Source organism: Cottoperca gobio, chromosome 9 (genome assembly GCF_900634415.1).
Source record: "Cottoperca gobio chromosome 9, fCotGob3.1, whole genome shotgun sequence".
NCBI lineage: Eukaryota > Metazoa > Chordata > Actinopteri > Perciformes > Bovichtidae > Cottoperca > Cottoperca gobio.
Genome location: NC_041363.1, coordinates 5035585 through 5049888, shown reverse-complemented (window position 1 = coordinate 5049888; position 14304 = coordinate 5035585). Strand labels below are relative to the sequence as shown.

General features: G+C 46.4%; 1 protein-coding gene across 1 annotated transcript in view; it reads right to left on the bottom strand.

The window, feature by feature from the left end:
- Nucleotides 1-14304, bottom strand: part of hmcn2 (hemicentin 2) — a 40929-nt gene that overhangs the window by 21452 nt on the left and 5173 nt on the right. The window contains 22 exon segments of the mRNA XM_029439320.1: nucleotides 790-873; nucleotides 1112-1363; nucleotides 1517-1644; nucleotides 3765-3924; nucleotides 4135-4294; nucleotides 5682-5794; nucleotides 6724-6868; nucleotides 6963-7090; nucleotides 7238-7333; nucleotides 8313-8504; nucleotides 8589-8747; nucleotides 8829-8942; nucleotides 9655-9782; nucleotides 10044-10185; nucleotides 10543-10815; nucleotides 11069-11190; nucleotides 11657-11801; nucleotides 11915-12178; nucleotides 12275-12284; nucleotides 12286-12396; nucleotides 12486-12592; nucleotides 12701-12872. Of these exon segments, the coding sequence (XP_029295180.1) occupies nucleotides 790-873; nucleotides 1112-1363; nucleotides 1517-1644; nucleotides 3765-3924; nucleotides 4135-4294; nucleotides 5682-5794; nucleotides 6724-6868; nucleotides 6963-7090; nucleotides 7238-7333; nucleotides 8313-8504; nucleotides 8589-8747; nucleotides 8829-8942; nucleotides 9655-9782; nucleotides 10044-10185; nucleotides 10543-10815; nucleotides 11069-11190; nucleotides 11657-11801; nucleotides 11915-12178; nucleotides 12275-12284; nucleotides 12286-12396; nucleotides 12486-12592; nucleotides 12701-12872 (3205 nt within the window).

The window sequence follows — 14304 nt, the reverse complement described above, 5'->3', positions numbered from 1 at the left end:
GGCAGAGACCGTGCTTTATCTCCCTCACACAGACACATCTCAAGAGAACAATGAGGGGGATCCTCATTGCCTGCTCCCGGCTGCCTCTCCAGAGTGTCAAGAGCATCAAGCATTTCAAGAGTGAGCCCCTCCGAGGCCTGGTACATTCTGCATGCCTGCCGGTATGACTTGGAGAGAAGTAGGGCTAGTGTAGCTCTTCCTGTGCTTCAAGGTGCACCTCAGACATCTCTGTCCTTCATCTGCCAGCGGCAGCCTGTAATTAGGATTCCTCTCCCAGCAGGCTCCGACGCAGAGGAAAGCAGATGTGGCTCGCTGAGGCAGCAGGCAGACTGATGTTCCAGCTGTTGCTCCACATTGGACACAGACCTCACCTCCTCTCACCGTGCGGGTAACCATGACACAGCTCCACACAAATAATACCTGTTAGCACGGGCTGTCAGAGGGCAAGTATCCATCAGTGTGCCCCGAGACATACGCAGGATGTGTTTCGATAAAATAGCGAGCTCTCCACACCGCTCCGGGATGCTACCTTGTTCGCACAGAGATGTTAAAATACAGAGACAACAGCGTGCCTCTGGGAGCTGTGATAAAATGAGGATGCGCCTTTTAAAAGGTGGCAAGGATCTTTTTTCTGGTTTGTCAACTAGTTGACAGCCAAACATCCCTTTGATGGTGTGCAAATAAACATATCTGCCCTCCATTTAAACAACCTTTAGTCACACAATGTCACAGCCTGTGATTGTCTTATTCTTTACAATCAGGCTGACTCATTTGTGAATTATTTCTTACCTTCAGCAGGGCAATTGATGACGACCTTGCTGTTCGCCACTCTCTCCATGATTGCATCTCCGGGTTCTGCAAAGGACGGGGCCGCTGTGAGGACAGGAAAACATGTTAAGTACAAGGGCAGTTGAAAAAGTACAGATTAGTAATGGATGGTTCCAGAGTAGGTAAATGAGAAGAAACCTTCAGGGCATCTGAGGGACTGCTGTGGGTGTGAGATTTGAGACGTGTCACCATACTCTCTGGCCAATCAAGTGGCCGTTTGAACTCTCTTTTTTCATTCCACTACTTTATTCTACAACTCTTGTGAACTGGGTGCAAAACTCACCAAGAATTTCCAGTTTGATCTCTAAGGTCTCCTGTCCCGCGCTGTTCCTGGCCACACACCGGTAAGTGCCCTGGTCAGCCAGGCTGACCTGCAGGATCCTGAGTGGTGTAGTGTTCTTGACCCCAACAGGAAGTCCATTGTGAAACCAACTGACCTCGGGCCTTGGCTCTCCCTGGACCACACATGGCAGAGTCACTCTTTGGCCAATCAGGGCTTTCAGGAGAGAAGGTGCTGGCTGAATTCGGGGCTTAGCTGAGGATAAAAACAAGCGTCCTTAATGAATGTTACACAACTATTTATGTATATATCTTGCATCTTTTACATATGTTACAAGTGACGTGTTGGCAGCATTTGGAAAAAGCAAGTTTTATGGGTTCTAAGAAGTTCAACTTTCTAATGAAGTACCTTGAATGTGTAAATTGTAGCTCAGGGACACGTTGCCTGCTGGGTTTTCTGCAGTGCAGGTGTAGAGTTTACTATCGATGAGGCGCACATCAGTGATCCTCAGAGAACCTGAAGGCAAAACAGTGAACCTGGGGAGGGGTCAGGGGTCAGGGGTCAGGGGCGAAGGGATGGAGAAAACTTTATGAGTCACTGAAAATCTACAGCCGCTGTGTTTTGGGAGAAGAAGTGACCCTGAAGCGACATTACCCAGTATCCCGTCATAAATCTAAATAAATTAACAGTAAAATATGTATAAAGGCTGCGAGGTGTTAGTATAGTATTTGAAAACCTTGAGAGTGCGTCAGGACAAATATCAAGATGCGGTTTTGCCTCTGTTACTATTTTTAGTAGAAGATGAGTTGATGAAAGCAGCTCCTATAAACAGATTCAGACAGTGAATTCAGAACAGCTACTGCCAGAAGCACATTGATAAAGTGCTTCATTAGTACGTAAATGAATTAGATAATATGTGCACATTTTAAGCAATTTGTAAAAAGAATGCTACATTGTCCATTGTATTGTATGTTTTACTTTAAAGATGGATGAAAAGTGCTGATCAAGAAAGCACTAAGTGGAGTCTTGTGATCTCCCCAATGAGCTGTTACTTGTACAATTACCATTATCCAGGTAATTACAGCACAAGTGGCCACAGTTTGACCTGGTGACGTCGCCATGGGGAAGGTCACAGCCTCGCAAAACATTAATGTGCACAGCAGCTTTCATGTTTATCATTATTCAGCGAATGCAGATCATTTGAAAATCAAAAGCTTGTCCTGATGGTTATCCATATGTTTCGTCCCCCCCCCCCCCCCCGAGAACAGCTTCTGCCAACACATCCCGTTCCTTTTGTCACCCGTGTGATCGCATGCACTGCCCTCCACTCCAGCAGTTAAATGTGGGATTAAAGTACTTAAATGTAGTTCAGCGACTTTAAAAAAGAGTTTGTTCATCTAGAAGCTATCCAGCTGTACAAATGTATGTCATGTGCAAATGTAAACACACCTCCGTGATTTATCTTAGATAAGTGTGTGTGCTAAGCAACTGAATTATAACCATAACATATTCATGTAAGTGGAAATGAGTTTGAAGCACAAAGAGCTCTCTCTCTTTCAGCTGCACATATGGTGTAATGTCGCTCCCCCACCTCCTCAGTCAGCCTGAGGAGAGGCAGCAACATCTGACACTGGGAGTGACTCTGCTGTGGTCGATCTGCGCCGCTCAGACCGCTGCAGCTCGATAATGTCCCCCCCCCCCCCCCCGACCATCCATCACTCCCCACATTGGTGTAAAGTCATCTGTGTACATAGTCTGACACAAAGACTAACTGGGACAAATTGGCCTCATCAGGATTACGTCTGGAGTGAACACATCCACTGACTGAGTGTTGGATCGCTGCGTGTCTCGACCCACACCCCCCCCGCCTGTCTTGTTGCTACTACTAGCCTGTTACAACTCTTACCGCCACTGATTTAAATTATTTCAACAATCAGCACCCCTGGTGATTACCTCTGACCCCACAGAATGCAGCCGGAGAGAATGAATCTCCTTCTTGTTTCCGCAGGTCCTGCATATGCAAAGCACGGGCCGATGTGGGGGTTTGTTCACAGCGGTGTGTTATTCTCATCAGACAACAGTAGTAAAGAGGTCAGCATGTTGTTTTACTGCTCAAGCACCCCAGGGAATCCGAACATCAGGCTTGTATCTCTTCCTGTGTCAGTTCGTTTTCCTCCCCTCTTCCTGGCACCCCCCCTCACTCCACCCCCACCTTTCCCTTCTTCCTGGCCCCACACAAGTCATACTGTATCTGAGTCACCGCAGCTTTCAACCCACTCTCAGTCATTCTTCTAAATCCCCCCCGAACCATTCGGTGTGGTGTCTGGCTCTGTCATCTATCCAGTCTGTGTCCCCCAGTCAACCAGCCTGTCTGCACCCAGAGTGACCACACATGAGAGAACATGTGGGACCAGATGTTCCTCCTTAGTTTAGCCGACGAGTGAAGCCCGCACACAACCCTCCGGCAGACTGTTGCAGCCTCGGCCCAAGCTGCCCGTTAAAAGTCATCGCTAAATGAACTCCAAACATTAGCAGCAGCATCAAAAGCTGAGTCAGAGTCAGAGTCAGAGGCAAGGTATGATGGGAATCTTTCCTACGTGATGTTTAACTAATTACACGCCATCATTCCCGTGAGTGAGGTAAGACTTCCTCTTACCCAGCTGTGACGGGGGGGATGGGTTTCCCATTTCTGCTCCATGTGACGAGTGGAGAGGGACTCCCCTGGGGCTCACACGGGAGGACAACCTCTGCCCCCACCTCTGCAGCCATCTTCACGGTGTTGTCGTGGCCACTCACACCCTCGATCGTAGGCACGGCTGGTGAAGAGGGAAAGAAAGAGGTTAAGCAATCTTACTATGTTTGAAGAATATGTTGATAATAAGGTCAATCGCCAGGATAATCTTGACATGAAATCTTCATATCGTGCCTGCGGCGAAGCATCATGCGGTCTAGACAGAGGTCAGCCTTTGTTAAATCAAACACTGCTGTGTTTAGGTGACTGCAGGTGGAACATTTATTCGCCTTACAGTTGACACTGAGCTGGATCTCTCGGCTGGCATAGCCCACAGGGCTGGTGGCGGTGCAGATGTAGATGCCTGCATCGTCAGCGTTGGGGCGGGTGATGTGGAGGTATCCATCAGGGTCAGATTGAAGAGCGGAGTGGTCTCTGGGTAGAGGCTTCCTCCCCTGGAAGAACAGCAGGCATAAGAGCAGATAGAATATACTGAAGATAAAAAGCTATCCGCACAAACAGCGCAGGGACACGAGGCTCGCTTTGAGGTTTACAGCCCGACCTTTGATGTCTAATGTAGTTACAGAGTACCCCTTGAACTCCCTCTCTATCCCCAATACACACATGTGAGAACGCAGCCTACTGAACACGCTCTTGCTTTGAACATATTGCTTTTACAGATTCACTTTTATCTGACAAGAAAATAAATGTACTTGACTCTCGAGTACTGCTCTGACAACGTTTGTGAGAAAGCAAGGAAGAGAAACGTGCAACAATATGTACGTTGACCTCACTCAGTAATGCTGACCATGTAACGTGCAGGGGGTTTACTCCTGCATGCTTTTTGTCTGTTTACTCCTTCATGAAAAGGTGGATAGATATCGATGGACTTAAGCATCGGGATATTATGTTTTGTGTTTTTGAGAATTGATAGTATTGATTTTAGTTAATAGTTTCTATGCAAAGGTTTGGGTCAGACATTGGGTCAGATTGCACAAAAAGTAGTGCTATGATAAAAGAATAAATTATGCAGATCTCACTGTTCTGGTTGCATAAAACTCAGGTTTTATACATAATTCTTGCCAATACACAGCCCTAGTCGAAAAGGTAATTAGATTGTGCAATCATATTGTAGTGAGTCACAGGAAACAGGGCAGCGGTGTGGTACTGTACACATGCAGTGATAATATTTAAAGATCATCTTAACTCCTTTTTGCATTCTTGCTTTGTTAAGCATGCTGGCTTTGCACCGGCTACGCCTGGCTGCGTATAACCTTTGAGGTTTTCTCCTCGTGATATGAATCTTTTTTTAGTGCTACAAGAAAGGTTTTAAATAGATAGAGTGATGTTTTACAGTCAAAGCAACAAGATGAAAGAAGTTGCCATGTGACATCCTTCCTTGATTGCAATGCAAACTGTTATTGTTGATGCCATTTTTAAAGTGTTTTGACAAATCAGAGAAAAATAATGTGAGTGGGAGAAACTGTGTTGTTAGAGTAATGTGCTAAATTCATTAGAGCCTAAACATGACTTAAGTTAAAGTAGTAAATCTTTAGACAATGCATTATTATATGAAGATGACTATCATTATACTAGTGCTGATTACATTAATAGCCTTTAAGAAAAATCTAGTTTGTTTGATTGTAACATGATTGATACAGCGATTACGTCAACAATTATTAAGTCTTAATGATGATTCATTTTAAGTCGAATGAATGTTCTCCTCACTAGATAATATGGTGGGAATAAGAAGCAGCCAATTAGTTATGCATGGGTTTATAGGAGGCAGCCAAAGCGATCATTAAGAAAAAAGAGATTTTGACGGCGAGTCGGACATCCTACCTTGGACCAGACAACATTTGGCTTGGGAACGCCACTGGCCTCGCACGATAGTGTGATGGCTACGCCCTCGTTGGCTATGTAGTGGTACGGACCAGCGTTGATCTCAGGGGGCGCTGTGGAAGAAGTAGGTCACAAAGCACAGCTGTCTGATCGGCTGGGAAGAAGCCACGGCATTATCACCGGCCTTAGCCAGCCAGCAGTGTCAGCACTCGAGGCATTTCTTCATTACAAACCGATGATGAACTCTAATCTGGCCTGTCTGTCATTAAGCGCCTATGAACAAAATTCCCCTTTCATCAAAGCATGCAATAAAAGAACCCTCTCACTATGATGACAGCAGGTGGTCAAGTCATTGATTGTTGTTTACCACGCTGAGTGAGCACATTGTTGACATGACTGTCCAAAGCGTAATCTTTGGTGCAAACCTGCCACTGAGAAGCTGTTTACAGGATCCTAAAGGAATAGTCTTGGGAAATACTTTTATTTGCTTTCTTGCTGACAGATGAGAAGATTGAGACCACTCTCCATGTCGGTACGCTAAAGATGAAGCTGGAGCCGGGTTAGATGGTTAGCTTGGTTTAGCATATTAGCATGCTAACATGTACTGATAAGCAAAAAACACACAGTTACATCGGAGGCTGATGGGGGGATTTTGAATGTTAATCGATATATTTTGTGACCAGATACCCAAAAAACATTCCCATCAGCAACTTCAAAGCTCACTAATGTACTCACGTTTGATTTGCTTAATGTCTATGGAAGCTTAAACGTAAACACTACAAGTTGTGGCTTTATAGGGGGTTGTATACTGGAACTATTCCTTAGGGGGGTAATTGACTTCCTTGAGTATCCACTAGTTACCTTTGATCAGAGCCAGGCTAGCTGTTTTCCGCTGCCTTCAGTCTGTATGCTAGGCTAAGCTAATCATCTGCTGGCTCTAGCGTCATAGTCATCTTGGGTTAAGTATTGATCTTCTCATCAAACTCTTAGTCCAGAAAACGAAGAAATAATGTATCACAATTCCATTAACTTGCACTCTTACCGTGCACCTCCAGGCTGACTGTGATGTTCATTGACCCTGCTACATTCACCGCAGTGCAGACATATGTCCCAGCATCCTCTTGGACGGCTCTTTCAATGTACAAACTGCCATCACTCCTCAGGAACATCTTCCCAGTCAGCTGAACCTAAGGAGGAGAAAAACGACTGCTGTCACACAGGATCGTAGAGATTATCTGTGTGAGGTACTGCATGCATGTGAAAGCTAAATACTAGTCTTACAGGTTTTCCATTTTGGGACCAGTGTCTTTCTGGAAGAGGTACTCCATCCAGCAACATGCAAGGAATACTCAGGGACTGGCCGATTCCGGTGGTGATGATTGGGGCACCTTGGGCCAAGAGAGGGGGCTCTGCAGGAGAAGGAAGTGCAAAAATACTAAACAAGAGCAGGAAAATGTGAAAGTATTTTAAGGCCACTATCAGCTTTGCAGTTGCTAGCATTGTCTATTGTACCATTGTGGTAGTGCAGAGAGATACGAGAGTTGAGACAAGCATACCCAGTCCTGTAACAGCGACTCTGGCCTCGGTTGTAATGCTTCCAAACTGGTTTTTGGCCTCGCAGATGTACAACCCTTCATCATCCAGCCAGACACCTGTAGTCAAACACACAGTAAACCAGCACTGAGCAAGCTTAACTCGACATCTTTTGAAACACAATCCACACGTCTGAGATAAGCAGCATCTCTACACTTGGTATGAAAAAAATATATATATCTAGAAAAATAAGTCCATGTTAATAGCAGTTAAGTCCTCGAGTCAATAACAAGCGGTATTACTGGTTCAACTGAAATTAAGAGTTTAAAAATAGAAAATAATAATGGGATTATTGGGTTTGCCTCAGCTGCCAGTCTGCTGACACACATGTCCCACTCTCTGCAGATCACATGTTGGAGCATCAACAGGATTCCCTTCTTGTGTTTTAAATAGTCGGCCCCGATGTTTAAATAGAAAACGACAAGACATTAAGTATCTAAGTAAAAAGTGAGGAGCAGAAGGGCGAGGGACGCTGGAGTTTGTGTGTGGACACATTTTCTAAAACAATGGGCAGGTAAAAAAAAAAAAAGAGGCCATCTGCAACAGATTGAGATAATGAGGTCAGATGGCACCCACAAATGGAAACAATGACAGAAGCGGCTCATGCAAACATGTCTGTTCCTCTCCAATGTAATAGTACACACACTATAAACATTTATCTCAGGAGCACACAGGATCCCCTTCAGTGGCCAAGATTAGTCATATTGCTGAAACACCTCCAGAGTTCACAATTTAAATTCCCAATGAGGGAGAAACCACACGAGACAAAGGGGACACCGACTTATTAACAGCATTAAAGTGATGAGGCACGTTTTTAGTTTATGTCTTTCACAGACCAGAAGAAGTGCTTTTAGCAGGACGGATACATCATATGTAACTGAAGTTAATGACATCCTGCTGCACCCTCCTCTCTTTAGAAAAGCAGAATTTAATATGAAAGGCTGCACCTCTTCTATATATAATCACTCATGCCAGTCAGTGCAGTGTATTAGCCAGACCAAAGCTCTTTGCTGTGATAGTGTTTCATGGATAACTCACTCTGGATTAGAAGATGTCCGCTCTCCAGCTGCATTGTTGTACTGTGGCTGTTTATCCTTGTAAGACTCTGTCCGTCCTGTCTGCGCCAGGTCACCGTCGGCTGCGGGGAACCTCGAGCGACGCATGGGAGGGTGATGTTCTCCCCTACGTTAGCCGTCACGTCGACCGGTGCCTCCGAGAACAATGGGCCCACTGCGGAGGGAAGAGGGAATTTTCCTTTGTGTATATTTTGAGAGAAAATCACACTTTATGCAGAATACCAAAGTGTGGTCTCACCTCCAACCTCCAGACTGACGGTGCCAGCGGAGGTTCCAGCAGAGCTGCTGGCCACGCAGCTGTACTGACCCGCGTCGACCTCCTGCACCCCTCGAATGTGCAGGGTCCCGCGGTGCACATCCTGCTCGACGAAAAGCGCGGAGCCCACCTCAAGCTCACCTGGAAACACACAAGCCCACTGGTCTGTGGACATTTTTCTCAGTTGCTTTTCTGTACACACTGTCTTTGACCTTAACTTACCTTTGAACCAGTGGACAAGAGGAGGGGGGACGCCTGTGGCTCGACACTCCAGAGTCACGTCACCACCAACAGATACAAGTACGTCCTGCTGTGCCACTGTTATTCTAGGTACCTCTGGAGGACAGACAGGAAGCTTAGGAAGCACTTTGATTGTGCATTCTTAAAGAACGAAAAGCAATAAATCCAGGTTTGGAAAATAAGCGTAGCGTTAAGTAATGTTGGCTTAAACCAGGCTGCAGAACAGACCTGAGGTAAATATCAAGACCAAGCTCACATTTCACACACATTCTGTGCCAACAGAGAAAGGGTAGATGCTTTTGGAAAATGCAGACAGTCGAGCCAAAAGTATGAGATGATCCATCTCACTGCCTTGACAGTTCAATGTTGTTAAAAAGTACACGCAGAGGAAAGTGTGTACAACACCAGCACCCCTTAGGAAGAGGCTGCCACCGTCGATCAGTATTGAGGTTTCCGTCAACCACTAACTGACACGCCACGGCTGAAACTTCAGGCCTACAACTGTCACCGCTCACGAAACAAGGAGAGAAATATGCTAATGATGAGACGGAGCACACTAGCTGGTGCTCAACTCGCATATCATTCACAGATTGATTCCAAACAAATGCTTCTGAGGAATAGTCAACAACACAGACTGAGAAAGTTTCCTTATTTGAAAGTCTGAAAAGTAACGCCAACAGAAACGATTATTCAGATCCGAAAAAATAAATAAAAATGAATGAGACTGTAAATAATAAAAAGGATCATTCCAGCAACAGCATGTTTTCACTTTGACACCCTCACCGTCGGTGGTGATATCTTGACTTACCTGCAAAAGTAATAGACACAGACTGAGAGGCGGTCCCGGCCTCATTGGTTGCTAAACATGTGTAGTTCCCAGCATCCTCTGGGAGGGCCCCTCTGATGGTCAGGACTCCATGTTGGTTTAGACTCAACCTGTAACACGCAATCCACAGAACTCATGTTTGTTGATTACATGTGCAGACGTTTGTCTCTAACCCTTTCTGTTTTTCTTGGGTATCATGAGAGACATTTTTCTTTCAATATGTATTTTACACAGGCATATAAAGTACTTAACATGAGTACTGAAAGTGAGGCAAACAAGATGTGGCAATCACGTATGTAGTTTAAGTGGAAAGTAATGACTCTCTGAGCCCTCTCTGCCGGAGGTGTTGAGTGGGCTGAGAGTTCCCTTACCTCGGCCGATTAGTAAGAAACATGTTTCCATGGCTCCAGAAGAGCTGGGGAGGGGGGGAGCCGGACGCCGAGCAGACGAGGCGGATCTCATCCCCTTGGGAGAAAGCCTGGCCCTGCGGGTTAACCACCACAGAAGGAGCCTCTACAGTTGGAGTCAAACAGAGGCAGAATGCTGATGATGACTCAGGGCCTTGTCACCGCTGCATGAGGTCATTCATAACTTTAACAACAGTAAACTCCTGATGATGTCGGCTACAATGCAATTATCAACGCTTGGCTATTTTCAAAATCCATTACTAACATCTGAGCGTGTGCCCACACTTTTCAACATGCATCAATTCTGGCTGACGAGGAACATTTTCTGACGAGGAACGTGGCTCCATCTGACTGCGAGGAGGCTAAGCCAATAATGGAAAACAGATGACGGGGGCCCGAGAGGAGCCACAAGGCGTGTGAAGTGTTTAAGCAGATGACCCGCAGGGTATCGTTCCTGCCATACCTGGGACGAGAAGCCACGTGGTGATTCTGCTGTCCCCGTGAGCGTTGGTGGCCACACAGTGGTACTCCCCAGCATCCTGAGTCCGCACCTCGCTGATCTGCAGGGACGAGTCGGGCAGCAGCTTCACCCTCCCTGCGCGGGCTCGGATGGTATGACCCGCTCGGTACCAAGTCAAGTTGTGGCGCATGGAGCCTTCCACCTGGCAGTACAGCACAGCCACGCTTCCCACAGAGGAAGTCACATTCACAGCCGGCTTCAGTTCCGGAGAAGGCTCTGTTTAAGTGGAAACACAACCACAACATCAAACTGGTGTTATCAGCGGAGAGCAAACTGTTTATTCTTTCATAGAAATGTTTGTACTGGCATTCTTTGTATCATTTTGATGTTTTAGCCTTAAATCTGAGATTAAAAAAAGACTGCCACTTATTTCAAAGCCTTGCTGTGACTGTGATGCATGCAGGCCTGCCCACTGAGGAGGTGTGTGTGTATGTGCGTGCTTGCATTGATGTTTGTGTGTGTGACATACCTCGAACAGTCAACTGTGTTAAGGCACGTCCCTGTCCTGCGTTGCTCTGCGCTATGCACTCATATAGGCCTTCATCCTCCGCTGACGGATGGACAATCTCCCATGATGCTGTGCCAGAACTCCTGATACAAAGACATGTTTGGTTTAATAACTGGAGTATGACAATAGCAACAAGATCCCATTTTATGTCACATTTAATTAGTATAGCTGGTACACACACACACACACACACACACACACACACACACACACACACACAGACACACACACACACTGGGAAAGGTTTGAACTACAAGTCAGCCTCTCTTCATGAATTTAATTCAAAGCAGAGCGTGAAAAAGAAAAGGCGCTTTGTTAATTTCTCAGGATGACACAATCGAATATGTAATTGATTATAGAGTTCCTGCCAAATCCAGTCAAGCAGCACTAATGCTTAGCAGACATACCCCCTGGTAAGAATAGTGAGTGACCTAATTAGCGTGTTTTTACAGCAGGTAATGGGCGAATTAAACTGCAGCATCTGAAGTAAACTGAATCCGGAAGGCGAGCCAAATGTTACAGAGTGCTGAGCGAACAGGAGAGACTCACTGAAAGAACTTCTCCTCTCCCAGTGAAATCCCACTTCTGGTGAATCTGAGCCTGTAGGGAATGTCACTCTCCACCGAGCAGCCAATCGCAGCGGGCTGCATGTAGAAGCCTTTCACCACATCAGGCATGCTCACAGCTGGGGGAACTACACCAGGGAGGAAACCAGGATTAAAGGTCAGCGGATGAGATTGATGAGGTGCGAGAGACACTGCGGAGTGGCTTTGGCGAGATGTGTCTGCAGGTTGGGGGTTTTCTTGCCTGGAACAATGTTGGTGTAGGAGACACTGGACAGCCTCTGGAAGCGGTAGCCCTCTTCGTCTTTCCCCGTGCCCTTGATGAAGAAGCTCTGGGAGGGAGTGCGGAACTCCGGGAGACTCCACAGTCCTTGTTGGCCCAGGTCAGAGGGCAGAGGCACGGGGATCGTGCGTAAGGAGCGCCCTGAGCCTGACATGAGCTCCACGTGGCTGAGCTGACCTGGTGGCTTCAGGCCTGTACATTTCAGCAAAACATAGGCTGGAAGTCCTGAGAGACAAAGAAAGGTCAACATGAAGTCGTCTTCCGCACGTGTTCTCAGTCAAATAAGGAGCAAAAGAAAGCCGACAGAAGCATGTGCAGCACCTTTTATTGGTCCTCTCTCTCGTGTGGTTGAACTCTGAAACAGATACACTGGAAAAGCCGGCCCGGAAGTCTAGATTGCTGACTCCTGTGACCCTCAGAGTATGCCGTCCACTGCAGCTGACCTTTAGAAAGAAAGCAATAGTGTTCAATTAGCCAATTATCATAAAACAGTCAGAGAAAGATTTTCATGTTTTAATCACCACTGAAGTACCTTCAGTTTCCAAGCTCCAGGTCTGGGGAACTTCAGGTTGACGACACGAGCGGAGTTGGGAATGTTCAGCAGCTCCTTCAGGCCCTGCGCTTCACCAACCACACGACCTAGAACACAAGAACAGGAAGTTAAATATGTTCTTCTTTGTTTGGGTGCACAGACAATATGAATAATTAATACGGCAGGAAAGAAAACGGTATTAATGCGTCGTCTACCGTAGGGATCGGTGAGCTCGATTTGCGGTGCGGGTCCACTGAGTGACACGGTGACCTCTCGAAGGCTGGGGTCAAACGGCACTTCCCACTTGTTCTCCTGTGCACTGTCGTGGTTGGAGGACAGCAGGTGGACCTTCATGGCATGGACTGTCTCCTCTACCCACTTTAAAACCTGACAGGGGGAGAAAAACAGAGCAATATGTCATGCTGGAGGAGGCTGGGATCCGTCAAACTGTCAACTTAGAAAGAGAGGATGAGGACAGGAAGGATACGATTGCGTCCCAACCCCTTTCCTTGCTCGAGGAGCAGGCTGCTCTTTGTCTTCGGACTATTCTTTCATCGCAAAAGAATTCCTCAGAGGGATTTTTTTGCCTAAACAAAAGGAAAAGTGAAGCAGCTCAACTGTCAAACTGATAACATACAGTTTTCTGCACTCTCAAGCTTGTATTCCCAGAGGAGCGTCTGTCAGGCAGCAGTCCCCACCCTGCAACACAGCGTCCATGAATCATGAGGCTTGTTCCTCAGAACAGAGAGCAGTGGTGCCTTTGTTTTACACTTAAGCTGCGTATTCCACAGTATCAACCTTACGAATGTGCAGAAACGTTTATGGACGGAGACGTCTGGCTGTTTCTCTCTTTACTGTTGAATCCGTTAAGCTTAAGAAGCCCGACGAGGTCAGGCACATTGGGATTCCAGGAGGCTCACTTATTAGTCATTCCACCACTTAGAGCAAAGATTACGCAAAGTCCGAAATAATGGTCAGTTTGATTATATTTAATGGCAAAACAATCGTATCATACAGACTGTAATGTCCCGCTCAGACGCTCTCCAGAGAAACATCTTACCAGCTCAGTTTTGACAGGTGCTTGACCTTCTATAATCATTACCATGGTTTTGAGTAGAGTACAGTTTCCCTTTTGTTTTCTTTAAAATGAAAACAGAAGCATAAAACCCCCACTGATACTTTGCAGTCTTATTTCAGTGGTCGCAATAGACCAAACGTCTTCCGTCTTCCAAATGGTTAACCAGCAACTGCTGTGTCGTATTTGTTTTGACCTCGAATGGAGAGGCATTACGGCTGCGCTGCATCAGTAATGAAACAAACTGAAAACATTTCTTCAGCGGGCCCTTGGAGATGGAGCCAACGGCAACACATTTTAAGACATTTGCGAAAAAACGAGCAAACAAGGAAAGCCTTTGATAATTTAATTATCAGGCCTTCGCTTTTTGTCTATCAGGTCCACTGGGTGCTGACAGCAGCTGGTTCCTCTCGCCGTTTTACAACTGGAAACAGCTGTAATGTCTGCCACATGTGCAGCCATCACCAGCAGAGTAGGAAACTGTGAAGAAGTGACCTACATATGCCCCAGGATAGTGGCCGTTTCTTATGCAAGAGCGCAGAGAGGAGTGGGCATTACTCAGGCCTTACATAAAAGGAAGTGGAGCGCAAAGATGGGACGACTTGCTTTCCGGGCCGTGGTAGGTCTGGAGGAGCACGCTGAGTTCTGCAGCCACTCCCTGTCTCAACCACTAGGAATGCAGAGGATCTTAAGTCCTGTGAAACCTCATCCGGCGTGTCTCAGTTGAACGGGCTTACGGGGCTG